This window comes from Harpegnathos saltator, unplaced genomic scaffold, assembly GCF_003227715.2.
Source record: "Harpegnathos saltator strain DR-91 unplaced genomic scaffold, Hsal_v8.6 scaffold703, whole genome shotgun sequence".
NCBI lineage: Eukaryota > Metazoa > Arthropoda > Insecta > Hymenoptera > Formicidae > Harpegnathos > Harpegnathos saltator.
This window is the reverse complement of record NW_020230542.1, coordinates 77501-91879: the sequence shown is the minus strand read 5'-3', so window position 1 is coordinate 91879 and position 14379 is coordinate 77501. Positions and strand designations below refer to the sequence as shown.

Here is a 14379-nt window from a genome sequence, read left to right as displayed (position 1 = left end):
ATTCTACAATTAAATATATTAGATTGTAATAAACGCAATAAATGAATTTATTAAGTCCCAGTACTTGTATTAACAGCATTTACGACGGGGAAAGAAGTCAATTTTCTCGCTTTTAATGAGAAAAGTTATAAGATGTGTGTGAGTCAAATGCAAAAATCATAGATCATATATACCTACACATGGGAGAGCTGTTTCGCATTTTCGCCGCATGAGGCCTCTAAAGTCAAAATTCGTTCTTGACTATTGTGCTCTTACAGATCCTTAAATTGCAGACATGATTATTTTCTCATCAGAGATAAGATAACATCTTTTAAAAGGGTTACGTACCATGAGTTTGCCATTTCGGTAGAAATAACGTGTTGGCACTCGTACCACGGCTAATCGAAATCCAAGAAGGAAGTGATAACCTCTGTACTGTTTCACCGTGACCAATGTATCATTAATATTAAGGAAGCGTACAAATACTATTTCAAGGTAAGATATGCCTTTGTGATCGCTGTTGCATTAACCTTTTATCGTGATTAAACGCTAAATAATAAAAACGTTTTTATGATGCAAGATGGTAAGAAAGAACGGATTGTGGAAATTGACGCAGCTTCGGGCGCTTATGAAAAATGTCCAAGCTGAAGGTATGAAGGAGAAAGGCATTCATGCTTTGATTGTCAACGGAGAGGATGCACATCAGTCGGAATATTCGACCGAGCGAGACCAGAGACGACGTTTCGTCAGCGGTTTTAATGGCTCTTACGGCACGGTAATTGTCACACCGGATGCAGCATTACTGTGGACAGATGGAAGATATTTTACGCAAGCCTCGTCAGAATTAGACCCACCGGAGGCATGGACTCTTATGAGAGAAGGTTTATTAGACACGCCTACCACTGCTATGTGGTTGGCTTCGAATCTACCTCCAAAATCTATAGTTGGAGCTGATGCTAATCTAATAAGTTACACCGAATGGGCACGACTGCATAGTGGCTTAACAGCGGCTGGCCATTGCTTAATCGCACTTCCAGAGAACTTGGTGAACAAAGTATGGGCTGATGAACAGCCAGTGCCCACAGCTAATATAATTTTACCTCAGCCAATAGAATATTCGGGTGAGAAAGCCGGAGTCAAAGTGAACTTGTGTCGTGTAGCGATGCTAGAGAATAATGCAGCGGTACTTGTGATAACAGCTTTGGACGCAATTGCGTACTTGCTAAATTGGAGAGGCTCCGACATTCCTTTCAATCCTGTCTTTTTTGCATATGTTGCTCTCACTGCTAAAGACGTATATATTTTTATAGATAGAAGTAGACTTAGTCAGCAGGCAATAGAGCAACTGAAGGACGAAGGTGTCGAGCCGATTTTCCGCACTTATGAAGATATACATACTTTTATAAGGGAAGTCGCGAGTTCGTGCTCGGATCGGGACAAGATTTGGATCAGCAATAATTCTAGTTACGCATTGCACGCGGACTGTGGCGAAGTGAAGAAGCATACAGATATCACGCCTATCAGCATTATGAAATCGATCAAGAATTCTACTGAAATAAAGGGTATGAAAGCGGCGCACGTGAGGGACTCGGTCGCTCTTGTGAAATATTTTGCTTGGCTGGAGGACAAGATAAAAAATACCAACGAATGCATTACGGAAATCTCGGGTGCCACACAACTGGAGAAATTCCGACAGTGAGTAAACTGACAGAAACGACGTGTCCGCCACCGCGTGAAATATTATAATACTCCAGAATACAAGAGATTTATTTTTGTTTTCATAAGGCAGCAAGATCTTTTTGTTGGGTTAAGTTTTACCACTATATCGTCTGTCGGTCCTCATGGAGCAATTATTCATTACGCACCTACGCAAGCGACTGATGTGCCTATTACAGATAAAGAACTTTATCTTTGCGATTCTGGCGCACAATATAAGGACGGCACGACAGACGTAACGAGGACTTTACATTTTGGTGAACCCACGAGCTACGAGCGTGAATGTTTCACCAGAGTATTTAAGGGTCAGTGCCGTCTCTCGACAATGACCTTCCCTTTAAAAACCAAAGGAAATTACCTCGATACATTAGCGCGCGAGAGCTTGTGGAGCGTTGGGTACGTAGAAATCCTTCTAAAAAGGTATCTTGGTATACGAGAAAAAATCTCATAAGATAGAAGAGAGAAAATGTACAATTTTCATACAAAGAACTCTACTTAACTCAGTCGTTTGAGGTATCTCTGCAGTTCTTGAGAATATTTGAGAAGATCCGCAGGTGAAACACATTTATTTCACTGCATGTACACTGTCTTTAATCGAATTAATTGCAGCCTTAATTATCTTCATGGTACCGGTCACGGGGTGGGATCGTATCTCAACGTCCATGAGGAGCCAATTGGCATCTCGTGGAAACCGTATCCGGACGATCCAGGCTTAGAGTCCGGAATGTTTCTGTCGAACGGTAAATTCAGGCATATAAATGTAATGTTAACGTCGCTTCTCTAAACGTGAGGGGATTAAATGTGGCGTGTATGCATTTGAAAAACAAACAGAGCCGGGCTATTACGAAGATGGCAAATTTGGCATTAGACTGGAAAACATCGAGTTGGTCGTGCCTGCGAAGACCCCTTACAACTACAAAGACCGAGGTTTCCTGACTTTCGAAACCGTGACGCTCGTACCTATTCAGACGAGTCTGCTCGACGTATCGCTGCTCACAGATAAGGAGGTATACTCTTTATGTTCTTATTCTCTTCTTATCTTTGATCGACAAATATCTCGATTATCTTTCGGTCGTTTTACAATGATGTATGTTTCAGATCAAGTATTTAAATAATTATCATGCGAAATGTCTGGAAGTTTTGAAACCTTTCCTCCAAGGAGCGGAAAATGTTCAAGCACTTCAATGGCTCGAGAGACAGACACTTCCCATTCTCGTTTAATCACTCTACACCAATTTAATATGCTGAATGCCGCGGCGAAATCACGGAACGATTTAAGATTCCAAAGCGTTCTACCGTTCTAGATGTGAAATGTATCGTTTAGATTCAGTCTGTAAAAACACTTTGCAAATTCACAACGTTACAACTATTTGTACGGCTCATCGCTGATGGGTCGTCGAATATTTTTAGAGCCTCGATACATTTCTCGAATGTACTCTAGAAATTTTCTATTTGATAATCAATCGGCGCACGTAAAGGGACAAATAACAAATGACGTATATTATTATGTAGACACGTATGTGTGCGTGTGCGTTTGTGTGTGTGTGTGCGCGTGTGCGTGAGAGAGAGAGAGAGAGAGAGAGAGAGAGAGAGAGAGAGAACGAAGAAACAAGTATTCCACCCTGTACTGATCACATAGCACTCAATGTGTTTCGTGAATGTTACACAGATTATGCAATTGTTACATAAAAAATAAGATTATTACTACCTTGATAATATAAGAGTATACGTTACTTTAATAAAAACACTTTTGCAACTGAAAGTTCGGAACGGTGTCGCAGGATTCTGCTTATGTTACGCAAGTTTATACTACGATTGTTTATTAAAGCTATAAAATTTTCATTCATATTGTGTACACTTGATTCCGTATTCATCATCCGATTTCTCAGCACACTTGATCGTACTTGTGCGAAGAATCATAGTCTGTGACCGTGTCTCGGTGTACTTGCACTTTTACTAGCCGTTTTCCCATATCAGATGTTTGCAAAGATACCAATATCAGATTCAAGTGATAAAACTACAATTTTTTCTCCATTTTATCACTTCGTACACGTATACAATCAATAGTCAAGAATGTGTGATAAGGAGAATACAATGATCAGGAGAGCAGGATAACTTTACACCCGAATTCTGTCTCATACAGCACACAAAGTTGAAGAAACGTCGCTGCAACGTTGGAACAATGTTGCAGCAATATTGCTGTGACTTCTGTGCTATATGGGATGGAATTTTGTACAAGATGTACGTACAATGGAGCCATTCCGCGTATTCTGTATCGTCATGAACAAATAAATAAAATATTTTTTTCAATGAAATTAGAACCAATCTCGCAAGCCGGGATGAATAATTTGTTGTAACGATGAGGTGCACCCATATGAATAAGGAATCCGTGCGAAAGTACGATAATGAAAGAACACCGTCGCAACACCGATCGTACGACAAAAGAGCGAATGAATTGACGTAAGAGAACCGCGTTTTTTTTTAATGATCCCTACGATAAATATATCGACATCGTGTACTGGACAACGACGACGGACAAAAGACGCGGCTGGCGACAGATCGCCATCATCATCGACAGCAGAAATTGTATTAAATAAGCCCATTGCGCAAAATAAGCTTTGCGCGTCATCCTATAAATATTACACACGACGTATAAACTCGCGTCAATCGATTACCACCGAGCTTACAACGAGCCTGCGAACTTGCCTGTCTGTCCTTCCTCCTCAGTTCCCACAGCTTGCAACTATGTATGTGCCGCCGTAACAATAATCGAAGCACATAATTCTGGAAATAGCATATGCGCGTGCGCGCGCGAGAATGAGCAGAAAAAGAGAGAGAGAGAGAGAGAGAGAGAGAGAGAGAGAGAGGGAGAGAAAAGATAGAGCGCGCGTTGACGCTTATTTTGAGTCGCATGTCAAAACACAACGATATACTCTTAATGCGTATCAAGAGACTACGTTTATGGTGCAGAGTTCAAATCGAAAGGTGAGCCGCGTGTCTCGCGAAAGCGAAGCACGCGGCATGAATGCTGGCTCTCCTCTCTATCTCTCTCTCTCTCTCTCCCCGCTCTCTTCTCTCTCTCTCTCTCTCTCTCTCTCTCCCTCTCTCTTTCTCTCCCCGCTCTCTTCTCTCTCTCTCCCCGCTCTCCTCTCTCTCTCTCTCTCTCTCTCTCTCTCTCTTTCTCTCCCCGCTCTCTTCTCTCCTTCTCTTACTCTGTATGTACATATATATGTACATATAGATTTATCCTTGCGTATCCTATGTCAGTGTCAGGGAATACGGCAGAGCGAGGGGTGGAGGAGGGTGCTGGGTGCCGCAAGGTAGGGTCGCCAGGACGCTCTCCCCGGTGTCATCCCGACGGTCAAGGGCAGTGGCGTCGCGTGACGTCACGCGGCGCTGCAGTGACGCAACTAGTCGCCAAGGGCAACCCGCGCGACTATGGTCGCCTGGCAACCCCTTTTCGCCCTGCTGCTCGCTACTGTACTCCTCCCACCCTCTTATCCCACTTCATATCGCAGTCCCGCCGCCGCACTCTTAACGCGTACACGTGTCGTTCCTCAATGAACTCTCCCCGCCCTCTCTCTCTTTCTCTTTCTCTCTCTCTCTCTTTCTCTCTCTCTCTCTTGCTCTTGCTCTCGCGACCCTTCTTCCCCGCCACCCCCTAACCGCCGGTTCCTCGTGGCGCCGTCGCCGCTACTCTTCCATTCTCCGTGATGTGACCCTAACCCCTAGCCGGAGCTTTTCGCGGATGTTGCGGCGAGGCGGCGGAGTAACGACACAGCGTGCCCGGCGAGTTCTCGCCGCTTTAACCCCGGCATTTTCGCTCTTTGTTCAATATCCGCCGCGCGGTCGTTCTCATAGCGCAATTTCTCTGGAACGCTCCTGACGCTCGCGCGTCCGCGCATCGATCGCGCGAGCAGTCGTATTTTCTTCCTCTTCCCCCTTTCTTTTCTTTTTTTATATTTTCCTCGTACTTACTTATTGTGCTCGGTGAGACGAGAACCTAAACGTGACGGCCATGTTAAACCGACGCGGACGGTAGCGTGCGTTACAATTGCCCATTGAACGATGTAACACCGCTTATGTCGCGATATGACCGCGATATGTCGCACCGTATCGTTGAACGGGAAATTCCGACGTTGACGTTGACGTAATCGACGTCATTGTTTTGGACAGGGTGATTATCGGTCTACCATCGTGGTCCATAGAGCGTAAACGCGGCGGGATTCAAATCTCGAGCGTCTTCGACCTCGTCTCGAGGAAGTGTCTCGGCGATTTTTTTCTTTTCTTCTCAAAAGCACCGACCGAATGAACGAGGAGTAAAATCTCTTTCCGCTCGTTCAAACTCCATCGGAGTTTAACATCCGCGCGAGAGCGATGATCTGTTCTCGGCAAATCTTTCCCTTAACCCCCTTCCTTGAGAGAGCTATTAGCGTCTCGACATTACGATCCTTTCCCGCGGAATTTTTGTCTCCGATTTGCTTAAGGAGTCTGCCATTAACCGACCAAGCGAGAATGAAGTAATCCGATAGAGAAACGGGGCTCTCTACATAATACGTTTGCATATGCGAGCCTCGAGAGTTTCCATATACGTATCCGTATGTCGAGCGTGTCTACGTGCGTCTCTCTCTCTCTCTCTCTCTCTCCCTCTCTCTCTCTCTCTCTCTCTCTCTTTCCCTCTCTCTGTGTGCCCCGCGGTAGTACCGCATCTCGTTTTTACTTTTCTCTCGTCTTCGCCTCCACCTTTCCGTCTGTCTCTTTGTCGTCGTTCGCCTCCCCCCTTGCCTATGCAATGCCGTCGGCGATCATCATAGAAACGGCACGCTTTATCGTTTAGCATGAAAGAGAGAGAGAGAGAGAGAGAGAGAGAGAGAGAGAGAGGAGAGAGAGAGAGAGAAAGAGAGAGAGAGACGGAGAGGAATAGCCGAAAACAAGACGGGACGAATTGCGAGAGAGGACAATAAGAAAATAAGAGGAGAGAGACAGAGAGAGAGAGAGAGAGAGAGAGAGAGAGAGAGAGAGAGAGAGAGAGAGAGAGAGAGAGAGAGAGAGCACGCGCAAGTGTGCGTGTACGTGCGTAGACGAGAACGGATGGAGAGAGAAAGTGAGAGTGAGAAGAACAGAGAGAGAGAGAGAGAGAGAGAGAGAGAGAAAGAGATAAACTCCTTTGGAAAAAAGATACAATGTCGCGAGAGAGCGGCAGAGGACGAGAAAGGAGGCGAGAGGGGGGATAAAAAGAAGGGAGAAAAGAGAGGAAAGAAAGCGGGAAGAGAGGAGGACGAAGAGTCTCCTCGGAAGGATTTCTCACAGCGCGAGACGGAGAGAAGCAGAAGGTATCGCGAAGTGCAGAGGAGAGACCTCATCTCGCTCTCTCGAGGTCCTATTTATAGATGTGCTCTCAGCTTCACTCCTGCCCGCCGCTCGCGTACTGTCTTTCTTATATAGGTGTGCCCGTGTATACCTATATGTAGTGACTATATTACGCATTCTCCATGGACGAGCCGGTCAGCCAGCCAGCCAGCCAGCCAGCCAGCCAGCCAGCCAGCCAGCCAGCCAGCCAGCCAGCCAGCTAGCCAGCCAGCCAGCCAGCCAGCCAGCCAGCTAGCCAGCCAGCCAGCCAGCTAGCCAGCCAGCCAGCCAACTAGCCAGCCAGCCAGCCAGCCAGCCAGCCAGCCAACCAGCTAGCCAGCCAGCCAGCCAGCCAGCTGGCCAGCCAGCCAGCCAGCTAGCCAGCCAGCCAGCCAGCCAGCCAGCCAGCCAGCCAGCCAGCCAGCCAGCCAGCCAGCCAGCCAGCTAGCCAGCCAGCTAGCCAACGAGCCGGCCAAAACTCGCCGCGAAATGCTCGAGTGCGAAAGATCGATTGTGCTGGACTCGAGACGTGGACGCCGACACTTAGTGTCTGTGTTAACGACAGTCGCCGCCGTTGCCGAATGCCGCGCGCGCGCGACATATTTTCTGCGCTGCAAGTCCACCTCCCCTCCCGCCCCCCACCTTGCCCATCTATCTGCGGTCCAGCTCTGTGAACGCAACTGAGCATCGGGAAAAGCGTGTACGTTTCGTCCTACGGACGTTATGACGCGCGTTACAACGTTCGTTGTTCTTCACCGCCGTGAACTTCTTAGACTTTCTTGGACATCGCGCAGTCGCAACAATCGTGGCTGAACTTGCTTGCTTTGTCGATCTCTAGAGCAACGTTTTTCAACCTTTTTTATCTCACGACACACTTAAATTATAATGATCAAGAGAAAAGTATAAAAAGGAATATACCTTTTTGATTTATTTATTAAACAAACAAGATGCACCATTATGGTAAAAAAATAAAACAAAACAATTTATTATAATGTGTAATAAAAAGATAATAATTAAAACTTAAAAATTTTCGCGGCACATCTTAGATCCTCTCACTCACGGCACACCGGTTGGAAAACACTACTCTAGAGAGAGATTTTTTTCCCTATCTGCCAAGACAATGCTGCACGATGCGCGGCGCGAGATAGTTGATAAGTTTCATAAATGGAACGTACTCATCATTCGGCGAATATCGGGGCGGCCCATCGTTCTCCGCTGAAGTTGCGTCGGAAGTTGCTTCGTTCCTCGGTAAATCTTGAAATTGTGATCAGTGTTAGGGTGATATTTTATGCGAGGAAAAGAGATACGATTTTCTACTCCAAAATTTGCTTAAAATTAAACAAAAATTAACACTTTTACTTGGTATTCAATATTACGATTAGTCAGTTCTCGCTCGGCTTTCGAAGACTATTCACACCGCCATTTAAAAAAAAAGAAAATCGGAAGAATGAACAGAAAAGACTTTTTTTTTAGTAGATAAAGCATCAGCAGAGTAAGAGGAGATCAATGAAAGCCCGAGCGAGCTATTTCATACAGGTGCGTCTCACCTAGAAAATGTTGAAGAAGGAGGTTCGAAATCTGTCTGTATTCTTTGATATAAAATCGTACTGAAAAATGAAAACATATTGATAGTTTCTGAATTATTCGTGATGGAGGGAAACGGACGATTATGAAGTAGGATGAACATTGGTAAAAAAACCTTTTACTTCTCACTTAATTCCGCTGTGAAAATCACTTCAAACTGTACTTTGGTAGGACTTTCTTCAACCTGAAGTCTACGTTAAATTTTCATCAGGAACTCCGAACACTCTCCGGATCGATCGAGGAATGTATTGCCTCCAATCGCACAGTCCTTCTCCCCTTCGGCCGACTCCTGTGTGGCAGGGTTGCGAAAATAATCGAACCACTTGACTTTGAGTCAAAGTTAATTGTATTTCTGTTAATAATTGTTGCAAGATCGTTACCCGCAGAGAGAAGCATATGCAGGAGCGATGATGACAACACGAATATACAAGTAATCGGGAGCTTTTCTTACGTGCATTGCACTCTCGGAGCACCATATGTATAATAATTACATATAATTTGTCTCTAGCGATAGAAGATAATATTATTTGTAAAAAAGTATTCTCCTGGGAGACGCGCTTGCGCTACAACTTATTATGTAGATGAGTATTGCGTATCATCGCGTTCGCATACGCTCGTACGATTTGTACATATGTCTGTGTGTGTGTGTGTGTGTGTGTGTGTGTGTGTGTGTGTGTGTGTGTGTATATGTGTGCGCGTGCGTGTGTGCGTGCGTGCGTGTGCGTGTGCGTGCGTGCGTGTGTGTGTATATGTGTGTGTGTGTGTGTGTGTGTGTGTGTGTGTGTGTGTGTGTGTGTGTGTGTGTGTGTGTGTGTGTGTGTAATGTTTGAAAAATATGCGTGCATGTACGCGCGCCCGCGCGTGTGTACACGTACGTGTTACGTGTGTATGTGTGTGTCTGTGTATATGCACACATGCGAGTGTGTAACTTGTACAACTTGTGTAACTTGTATAAGCGTAGGTACGAAATTTTTGTCACTTTTTTGTAACGCATTGCACGTTCGACAAAGTAGTCCTTTACGATAATAAAAATAATTATTTGACTTTAACAATATATTCTCATTTGATATAGTCATCTTGTTAATAAATAGAGCAACATATACATAACATTAACAATCGCTAAATCGTATGTATACACGTAGGGGAATAGGACGAGGGCAGGAAAGGGGGCGTGAGCGGCGGCGGGGGGAGGGGGGAAGGGGTTCGAGGGTGGTGAGAATAATGCGAGAAACGAAGAGCGCGGGGAGCGAAAAGAACGAGAAGGGGGCAAGATAACGACGTTAGATTTTACATACATACAGCGATCATATAAGTAATAAATTATATACATATGTACACGTGAAGTATCTCTTTCAACAACGATGGTCGTAATGGTTTTAATTACAATATTAATTCGTGGAATTCTCATCTCATCTAGAATGCAGAAAGAGAGGCAAGAACGATCGCGGCGAGGGTGGGAGAGAGGCTGGGAGGAGGTGAGGTGAAGGGGGAGGGGGGAGGGAAGATCCGCGACGGGGCCAATGTGACATGATTGCACACATATCGCAGGGACAGCCGAGATTTAGCGTGTTCGGAGCACGACAAAGGTACAACACGACAGAATGCATACACGTGGGACGCTATATAGGCAATATGTGATCGCTGCTACGAGATCAGAAATCGACGTTCTCCTCGTGTGAACACTGTGAACAAATCAGATGAAGACTCACGGAAAAGTCGCCTCTTTTTTTTTTTTGGTTCTTTTTCGTCATCGAAACCAAGTTTCATCCGAAACATCGCGCGCGCTTCTGCGGCGCGACGCGGTGAGACGGAGCTTCTTCCTCCTTTAGCACCTATATGCGTATTATACTCTCTAACGTAAAATTTCTTTCAAAAATAAATATTTTTTCCTCCTCTATACGTGTCTCGATCGTTCTCTCTGTAATTCGGTGTTGTAACGTTCAATTATATAGTTATATACAAATATACATAAAAAAATATCTCTATTTCCATTATCGCGAATCTCTCTCTCTCTCTCTCTCTCTCTCTCTCTCTCTCTCGTTAATAGTCTCTGCGCCTTTTCCTATTCGTAGCATAGATCTCCATGCGGCAATACGCTTTCTTTTTGATCTTCCTTTTCACTTTCTCTTCTTTTTCTTTTTGAGGATTGCACTCGAAAACACCAGCGAGCCTTTTCGATTGTGCTCACAGGAAGGGATAGGACGTGTGTAACCACTTAAATATTGAATTCCGCTGGTGATGTCGATCATACAGCGAGCTGATGCAATATTATAACGTTTCACGAAGCGTTACGTCTCTCTCTCTCTCTCTCTCACACACACACACACATACTCATGCACGCACCAAATCGCCCGTATGCAGCGATTCGCGATATTCTCCCTTCCTCCCTTCTCTCTTTCTCTCTCTCTCTCTCTCCCTTTCAATCATCTCCTTCTTCCTTCCATGTTCCCCCCCCCCCCGCTCGGTATTCTCCGCTGTGTCACTCTACTGTTCCCGGAAGCTGCGGATAGTATCGATTTCATGTTATACGATTGCACGAAAATGTTCTCGCGACGCTCAATGGCAATCGTTTGTAACGACCCTGATGAATATCTCGCGGACTTGACGGATTTCATGATCGTGCAATGATACGGATGCAAGCCGTGACGTGTGCGATTTCTACGATTTCAAAAATGAGACGATTACGGTCGAGCGATTGATCATCTGCAGGCGCTGCGAGTCGCGGGGGTTGAATCTGTCTTTTTCTTTCTTTTTCAAGCTTGAGGCGTTCCAGCTCAGGTCCGATTTCTCGCGATGACGCAGCAGACACCGCGAACGAAGCACCATTCTCGCAGATCGTCTCTGCCGTCCGACGTGTGTGTCGAGATCGCGACGCTTACCCGCTACGATTCCTGCGATAATTCCCCAGAATGAGCAACTGTTTACCGCGCCCCGCGCTGCATGCGAAAAAATTCGATTGGTTCGCATCCAGTCGTGTACTAAGATAGCGCAAACAGTTGATGGACCGACGACGACGAATGACGGATCAGTCGATGACGGTTTCGGCCGCCTAAAGGTCTCCGCGAGGTCTCTTCATCGGCCATCACAAAGGAAAGAGAGAGAGAGAGGGGGGGGGGGAGGAAGGAAGGAGAGCGTCTGGTTCAAGACCGAAGAAGAAAAGACTCGGAGAAGAGTTGGGAGGAAGGGGCAGAATGGGGTGAAAAGTAGGGTGGCTCTGTGGGGAGAGGGGGTGAGCGTGCGAGGGAGGCGGATGGATAACATAGATCACAATTTGTCAGAGCGTGACAAAGGTAATGAGATCTCAACGTTGAAGAAGGATTTCTCTGTCGACGTCGTTGTCATCGTGGAATTCATTAATTGCAGGGCGACGACGCGTGGCTCTGCGGATGACTCCTCGGGTTGGCGTGCGATGCCTCGCGCTTCAGCCTCTGCTTCAGGTGCACCTTCGCGTGGCGCTTCTTCTCGTCGCTCCTGGCGAACTTTCGGCCGCACTGATCACAGCTGAACGGTTTCTCACCGGTGTGCGTGCGCACGTGGGTAGTCAGGTGGTCGCTTCGCGAGAACGAACGCATGCAAATGCGACACTGGAACGGCTTCTGACCGGTGTGGATGCGAATGTGCCGGGTGAGCTCGTCGCTGCGGGAGAACCTGCGGTCGCAGCCGTCCACCGGACAGGCGTACGGCCGCTCGTGGACCGGCGTCTTGCTCGGCCGGTTCGGGTACTTGCGCGGCTTCACCGGCACCAGCCGCAGAGGTAGAGCGCTCTGCTGGTAGACCTGCGAGAGGATCTCGTGGCCTTTCGACGTGCTCGGGTTGTACTCCGCTAACTGCACCCCCGTGCCGCCGCCGGCCGGCGGTGGCGCTTGTTGCTGTTGCTGTTGCTGCTGCTGCTGTTGCTGCTGCTGTTGCTGTTGCTGCTGCTGCTGCTGCTGCTGCTGCTGCTGCTGCTGCTGCTGCTGCTGCTGCGGCTGCGTCTGCTGCGGTTGCTGCACGCAAGGCGTGTAGCCGGACGTGCCGGTTGGCTCTTGCTTCAACGCGGTCTCGTGATGGTGAGCGTGAGAGTGATGGTGAGAGAGGAGCCCGGGATCGTAAGCTTCCTCGTGCGCCGTCAGCCAGGCCGCAGGGGTGGTGGTCGGTGGGTCGTGATAACCGGGTGGCGGGGGCGGCTTCGAATCGACCTGCAATAACTCGACGGTCTCGCCGCCGTACGCGGCTGAATGTAGGTTGGGGTGAAGGAACGGCTGACCTGCCAAGGTTAAGGTCGGCGAGGGTAACGGAGCCCATAGCTCTTGGCTCGTCGGCTGTTGCTGCGGTTGCTGCTGCTGCTGCTGCTCGCTCTGGAGATTGCCCAACGGCGAGGACTGCGTGCAGGTCGTGGTGAAGACACCGCGGTAGGTTAGCGTCGGCACGTTGCAGATGTTGACGTTGTTCGCCGGCACGGAGGACGTGGTGTGCGGCGACGAGTACAGGATCACTCCGCCCTGCAGCACGTTACCGCGGTCCGCCTCGTCCTGGACCGGGTGGTGACGCGACGGCGGACTGCTCGACGACGGTGCGCTCGACGTCACGGCGCTCCGCGCGTCCTGCTGCTGCTGCTGCTGCTGCTGCTGCTGCTGCTGATGATGGTGGTGTCGATGATCTCTGCCGGCGGACGCACCGCTCTCGTCCTCCTCCGCGGTCGCCTCTTCCAGCGAGAGGTCCTCGCCCGCCAGGCTGCCTGCGAAGCATCCAAACGAAAATCGCCGCTTAATACCGACTCGGTGCACGAGACGATCGCGACGTCAGCTACGGGCGCGCGTATTTCGCCGCTCGCTCGACAGGAAGAACCGCGCGATATCATGGCGACTTTATCTAGCAGCGGCTCTATCTGCCGTCTGCATCCTGCCGCTTTGTTATTTCCTCCCTCTCGCCACACGTATAATTACCGAGCAACGAGTTAAGAGGAGGACTTCTCTCTTGCTGTAAGGTCGCGAGAAGAAAAAAAGAAGAAAGCGCAGGGTAGGGCGCGTCTCTTTTCGCGTATTTCGATCATCCTCTCGGCCGCGCTTTTCGCGCCGACACGTCATCTCGCGACGCGAATGGTTGCCGGCGACGCCCCGAGACTGGCAATTGTACATTTTCTCGGCGCAGAGCTCAAATAAAAGGAGAAAAGAGAAGAACGAGGGGAAAAAAGATAGATAGGAAACACGCAGGAAAGCCGCACGGTAGTCGCGCGCGAGGGTCATTACGATACCGAGGGTGGTGAAGGTGGGGGCAGCTGGAAGCATGAATGAACCGACCAAGGGATAGTGGGGAGGCAGAGGTGGTGGTGCAGGTTGAAGTGGAGGGTCTCTGAATGTCGGGGTCGTTGAGTATTGATCCGCGACAGGCGGACAGGCCTTCGATATTAGATGTTTTCGCGAGCGGCGTAGCGATCAACGTAACTGATGCCTCGTGGAGCTCTCTCTCTCTCTCTCTCTCTCTCTCTCTCTCTCTCTCTCTCTCTCTCGCGTCATAGACGCTCTACGATCTACGATGCGCGTCTTGCCGTGCGCATCGTCCCATCCAGATTCCCGGTTATTCAGACGCCGAAATCGCCGCGAATGGCTGCGTGACGGTTTTAAAGACGAAGTACTAGAAGTACGCGAAACGCTCTCAAACGGATAGAAAGCGAAAGACCGGCGAAAGTGAAATGCCGCGAATTCAAGAGGATCGCGCACTCGCACCTACGTAATCCCGCGGGAAATTGCGGAATTGCGAGGGGGCGACTAA

General features: G+C 48.2%; 2 protein-coding genes across 2 annotated transcripts in view; one reads left to right on the top strand and one right to left on the bottom strand.

Moving 5' to 3' along the window:
• Positions 1 to 255: 255 nt before the first annotated feature.
• LOC105184055 (xaa-Pro aminopeptidase ApepP) lies at positions 256 to 3541 on the top strand. The gene is made up of 6 exons (XM_011142592.3): positions 256 to 474; positions 560 to 1674; positions 1765 to 2091; positions 2305 to 2435; positions 2527 to 2702; positions 2794 to 3541. The coding sequence occupies exons 2-6, from the start codon at positions 560 to 562 to the stop codon at positions 2914 to 2916; spliced, it is 1872 nt and encodes a 623-aa protein (XP_011140894.1). The 5' UTR covers positions 256 to 474; the 3' UTR covers positions 2917 to 3541.
• A 5899-nt stretch (positions 3542 to 9440) lies between these two features.
• Positions 9441 to 14379, bottom strand: part of LOC105184058 (protein similar) — a 37457-nt gene continuing 32518 nt past the window's right edge. The window contains exon 3 of the mRNA XM_025305620.1: positions 9441 to 13345. Coding sequence (XP_025161405.1) covers positions 11982 to 13345 — 1364 coding nt within the window. The 3' untranslated portion in view covers positions 9441 to 11981. The remainder of the gene's footprint in view (positions 13346 to 14379) is intronic.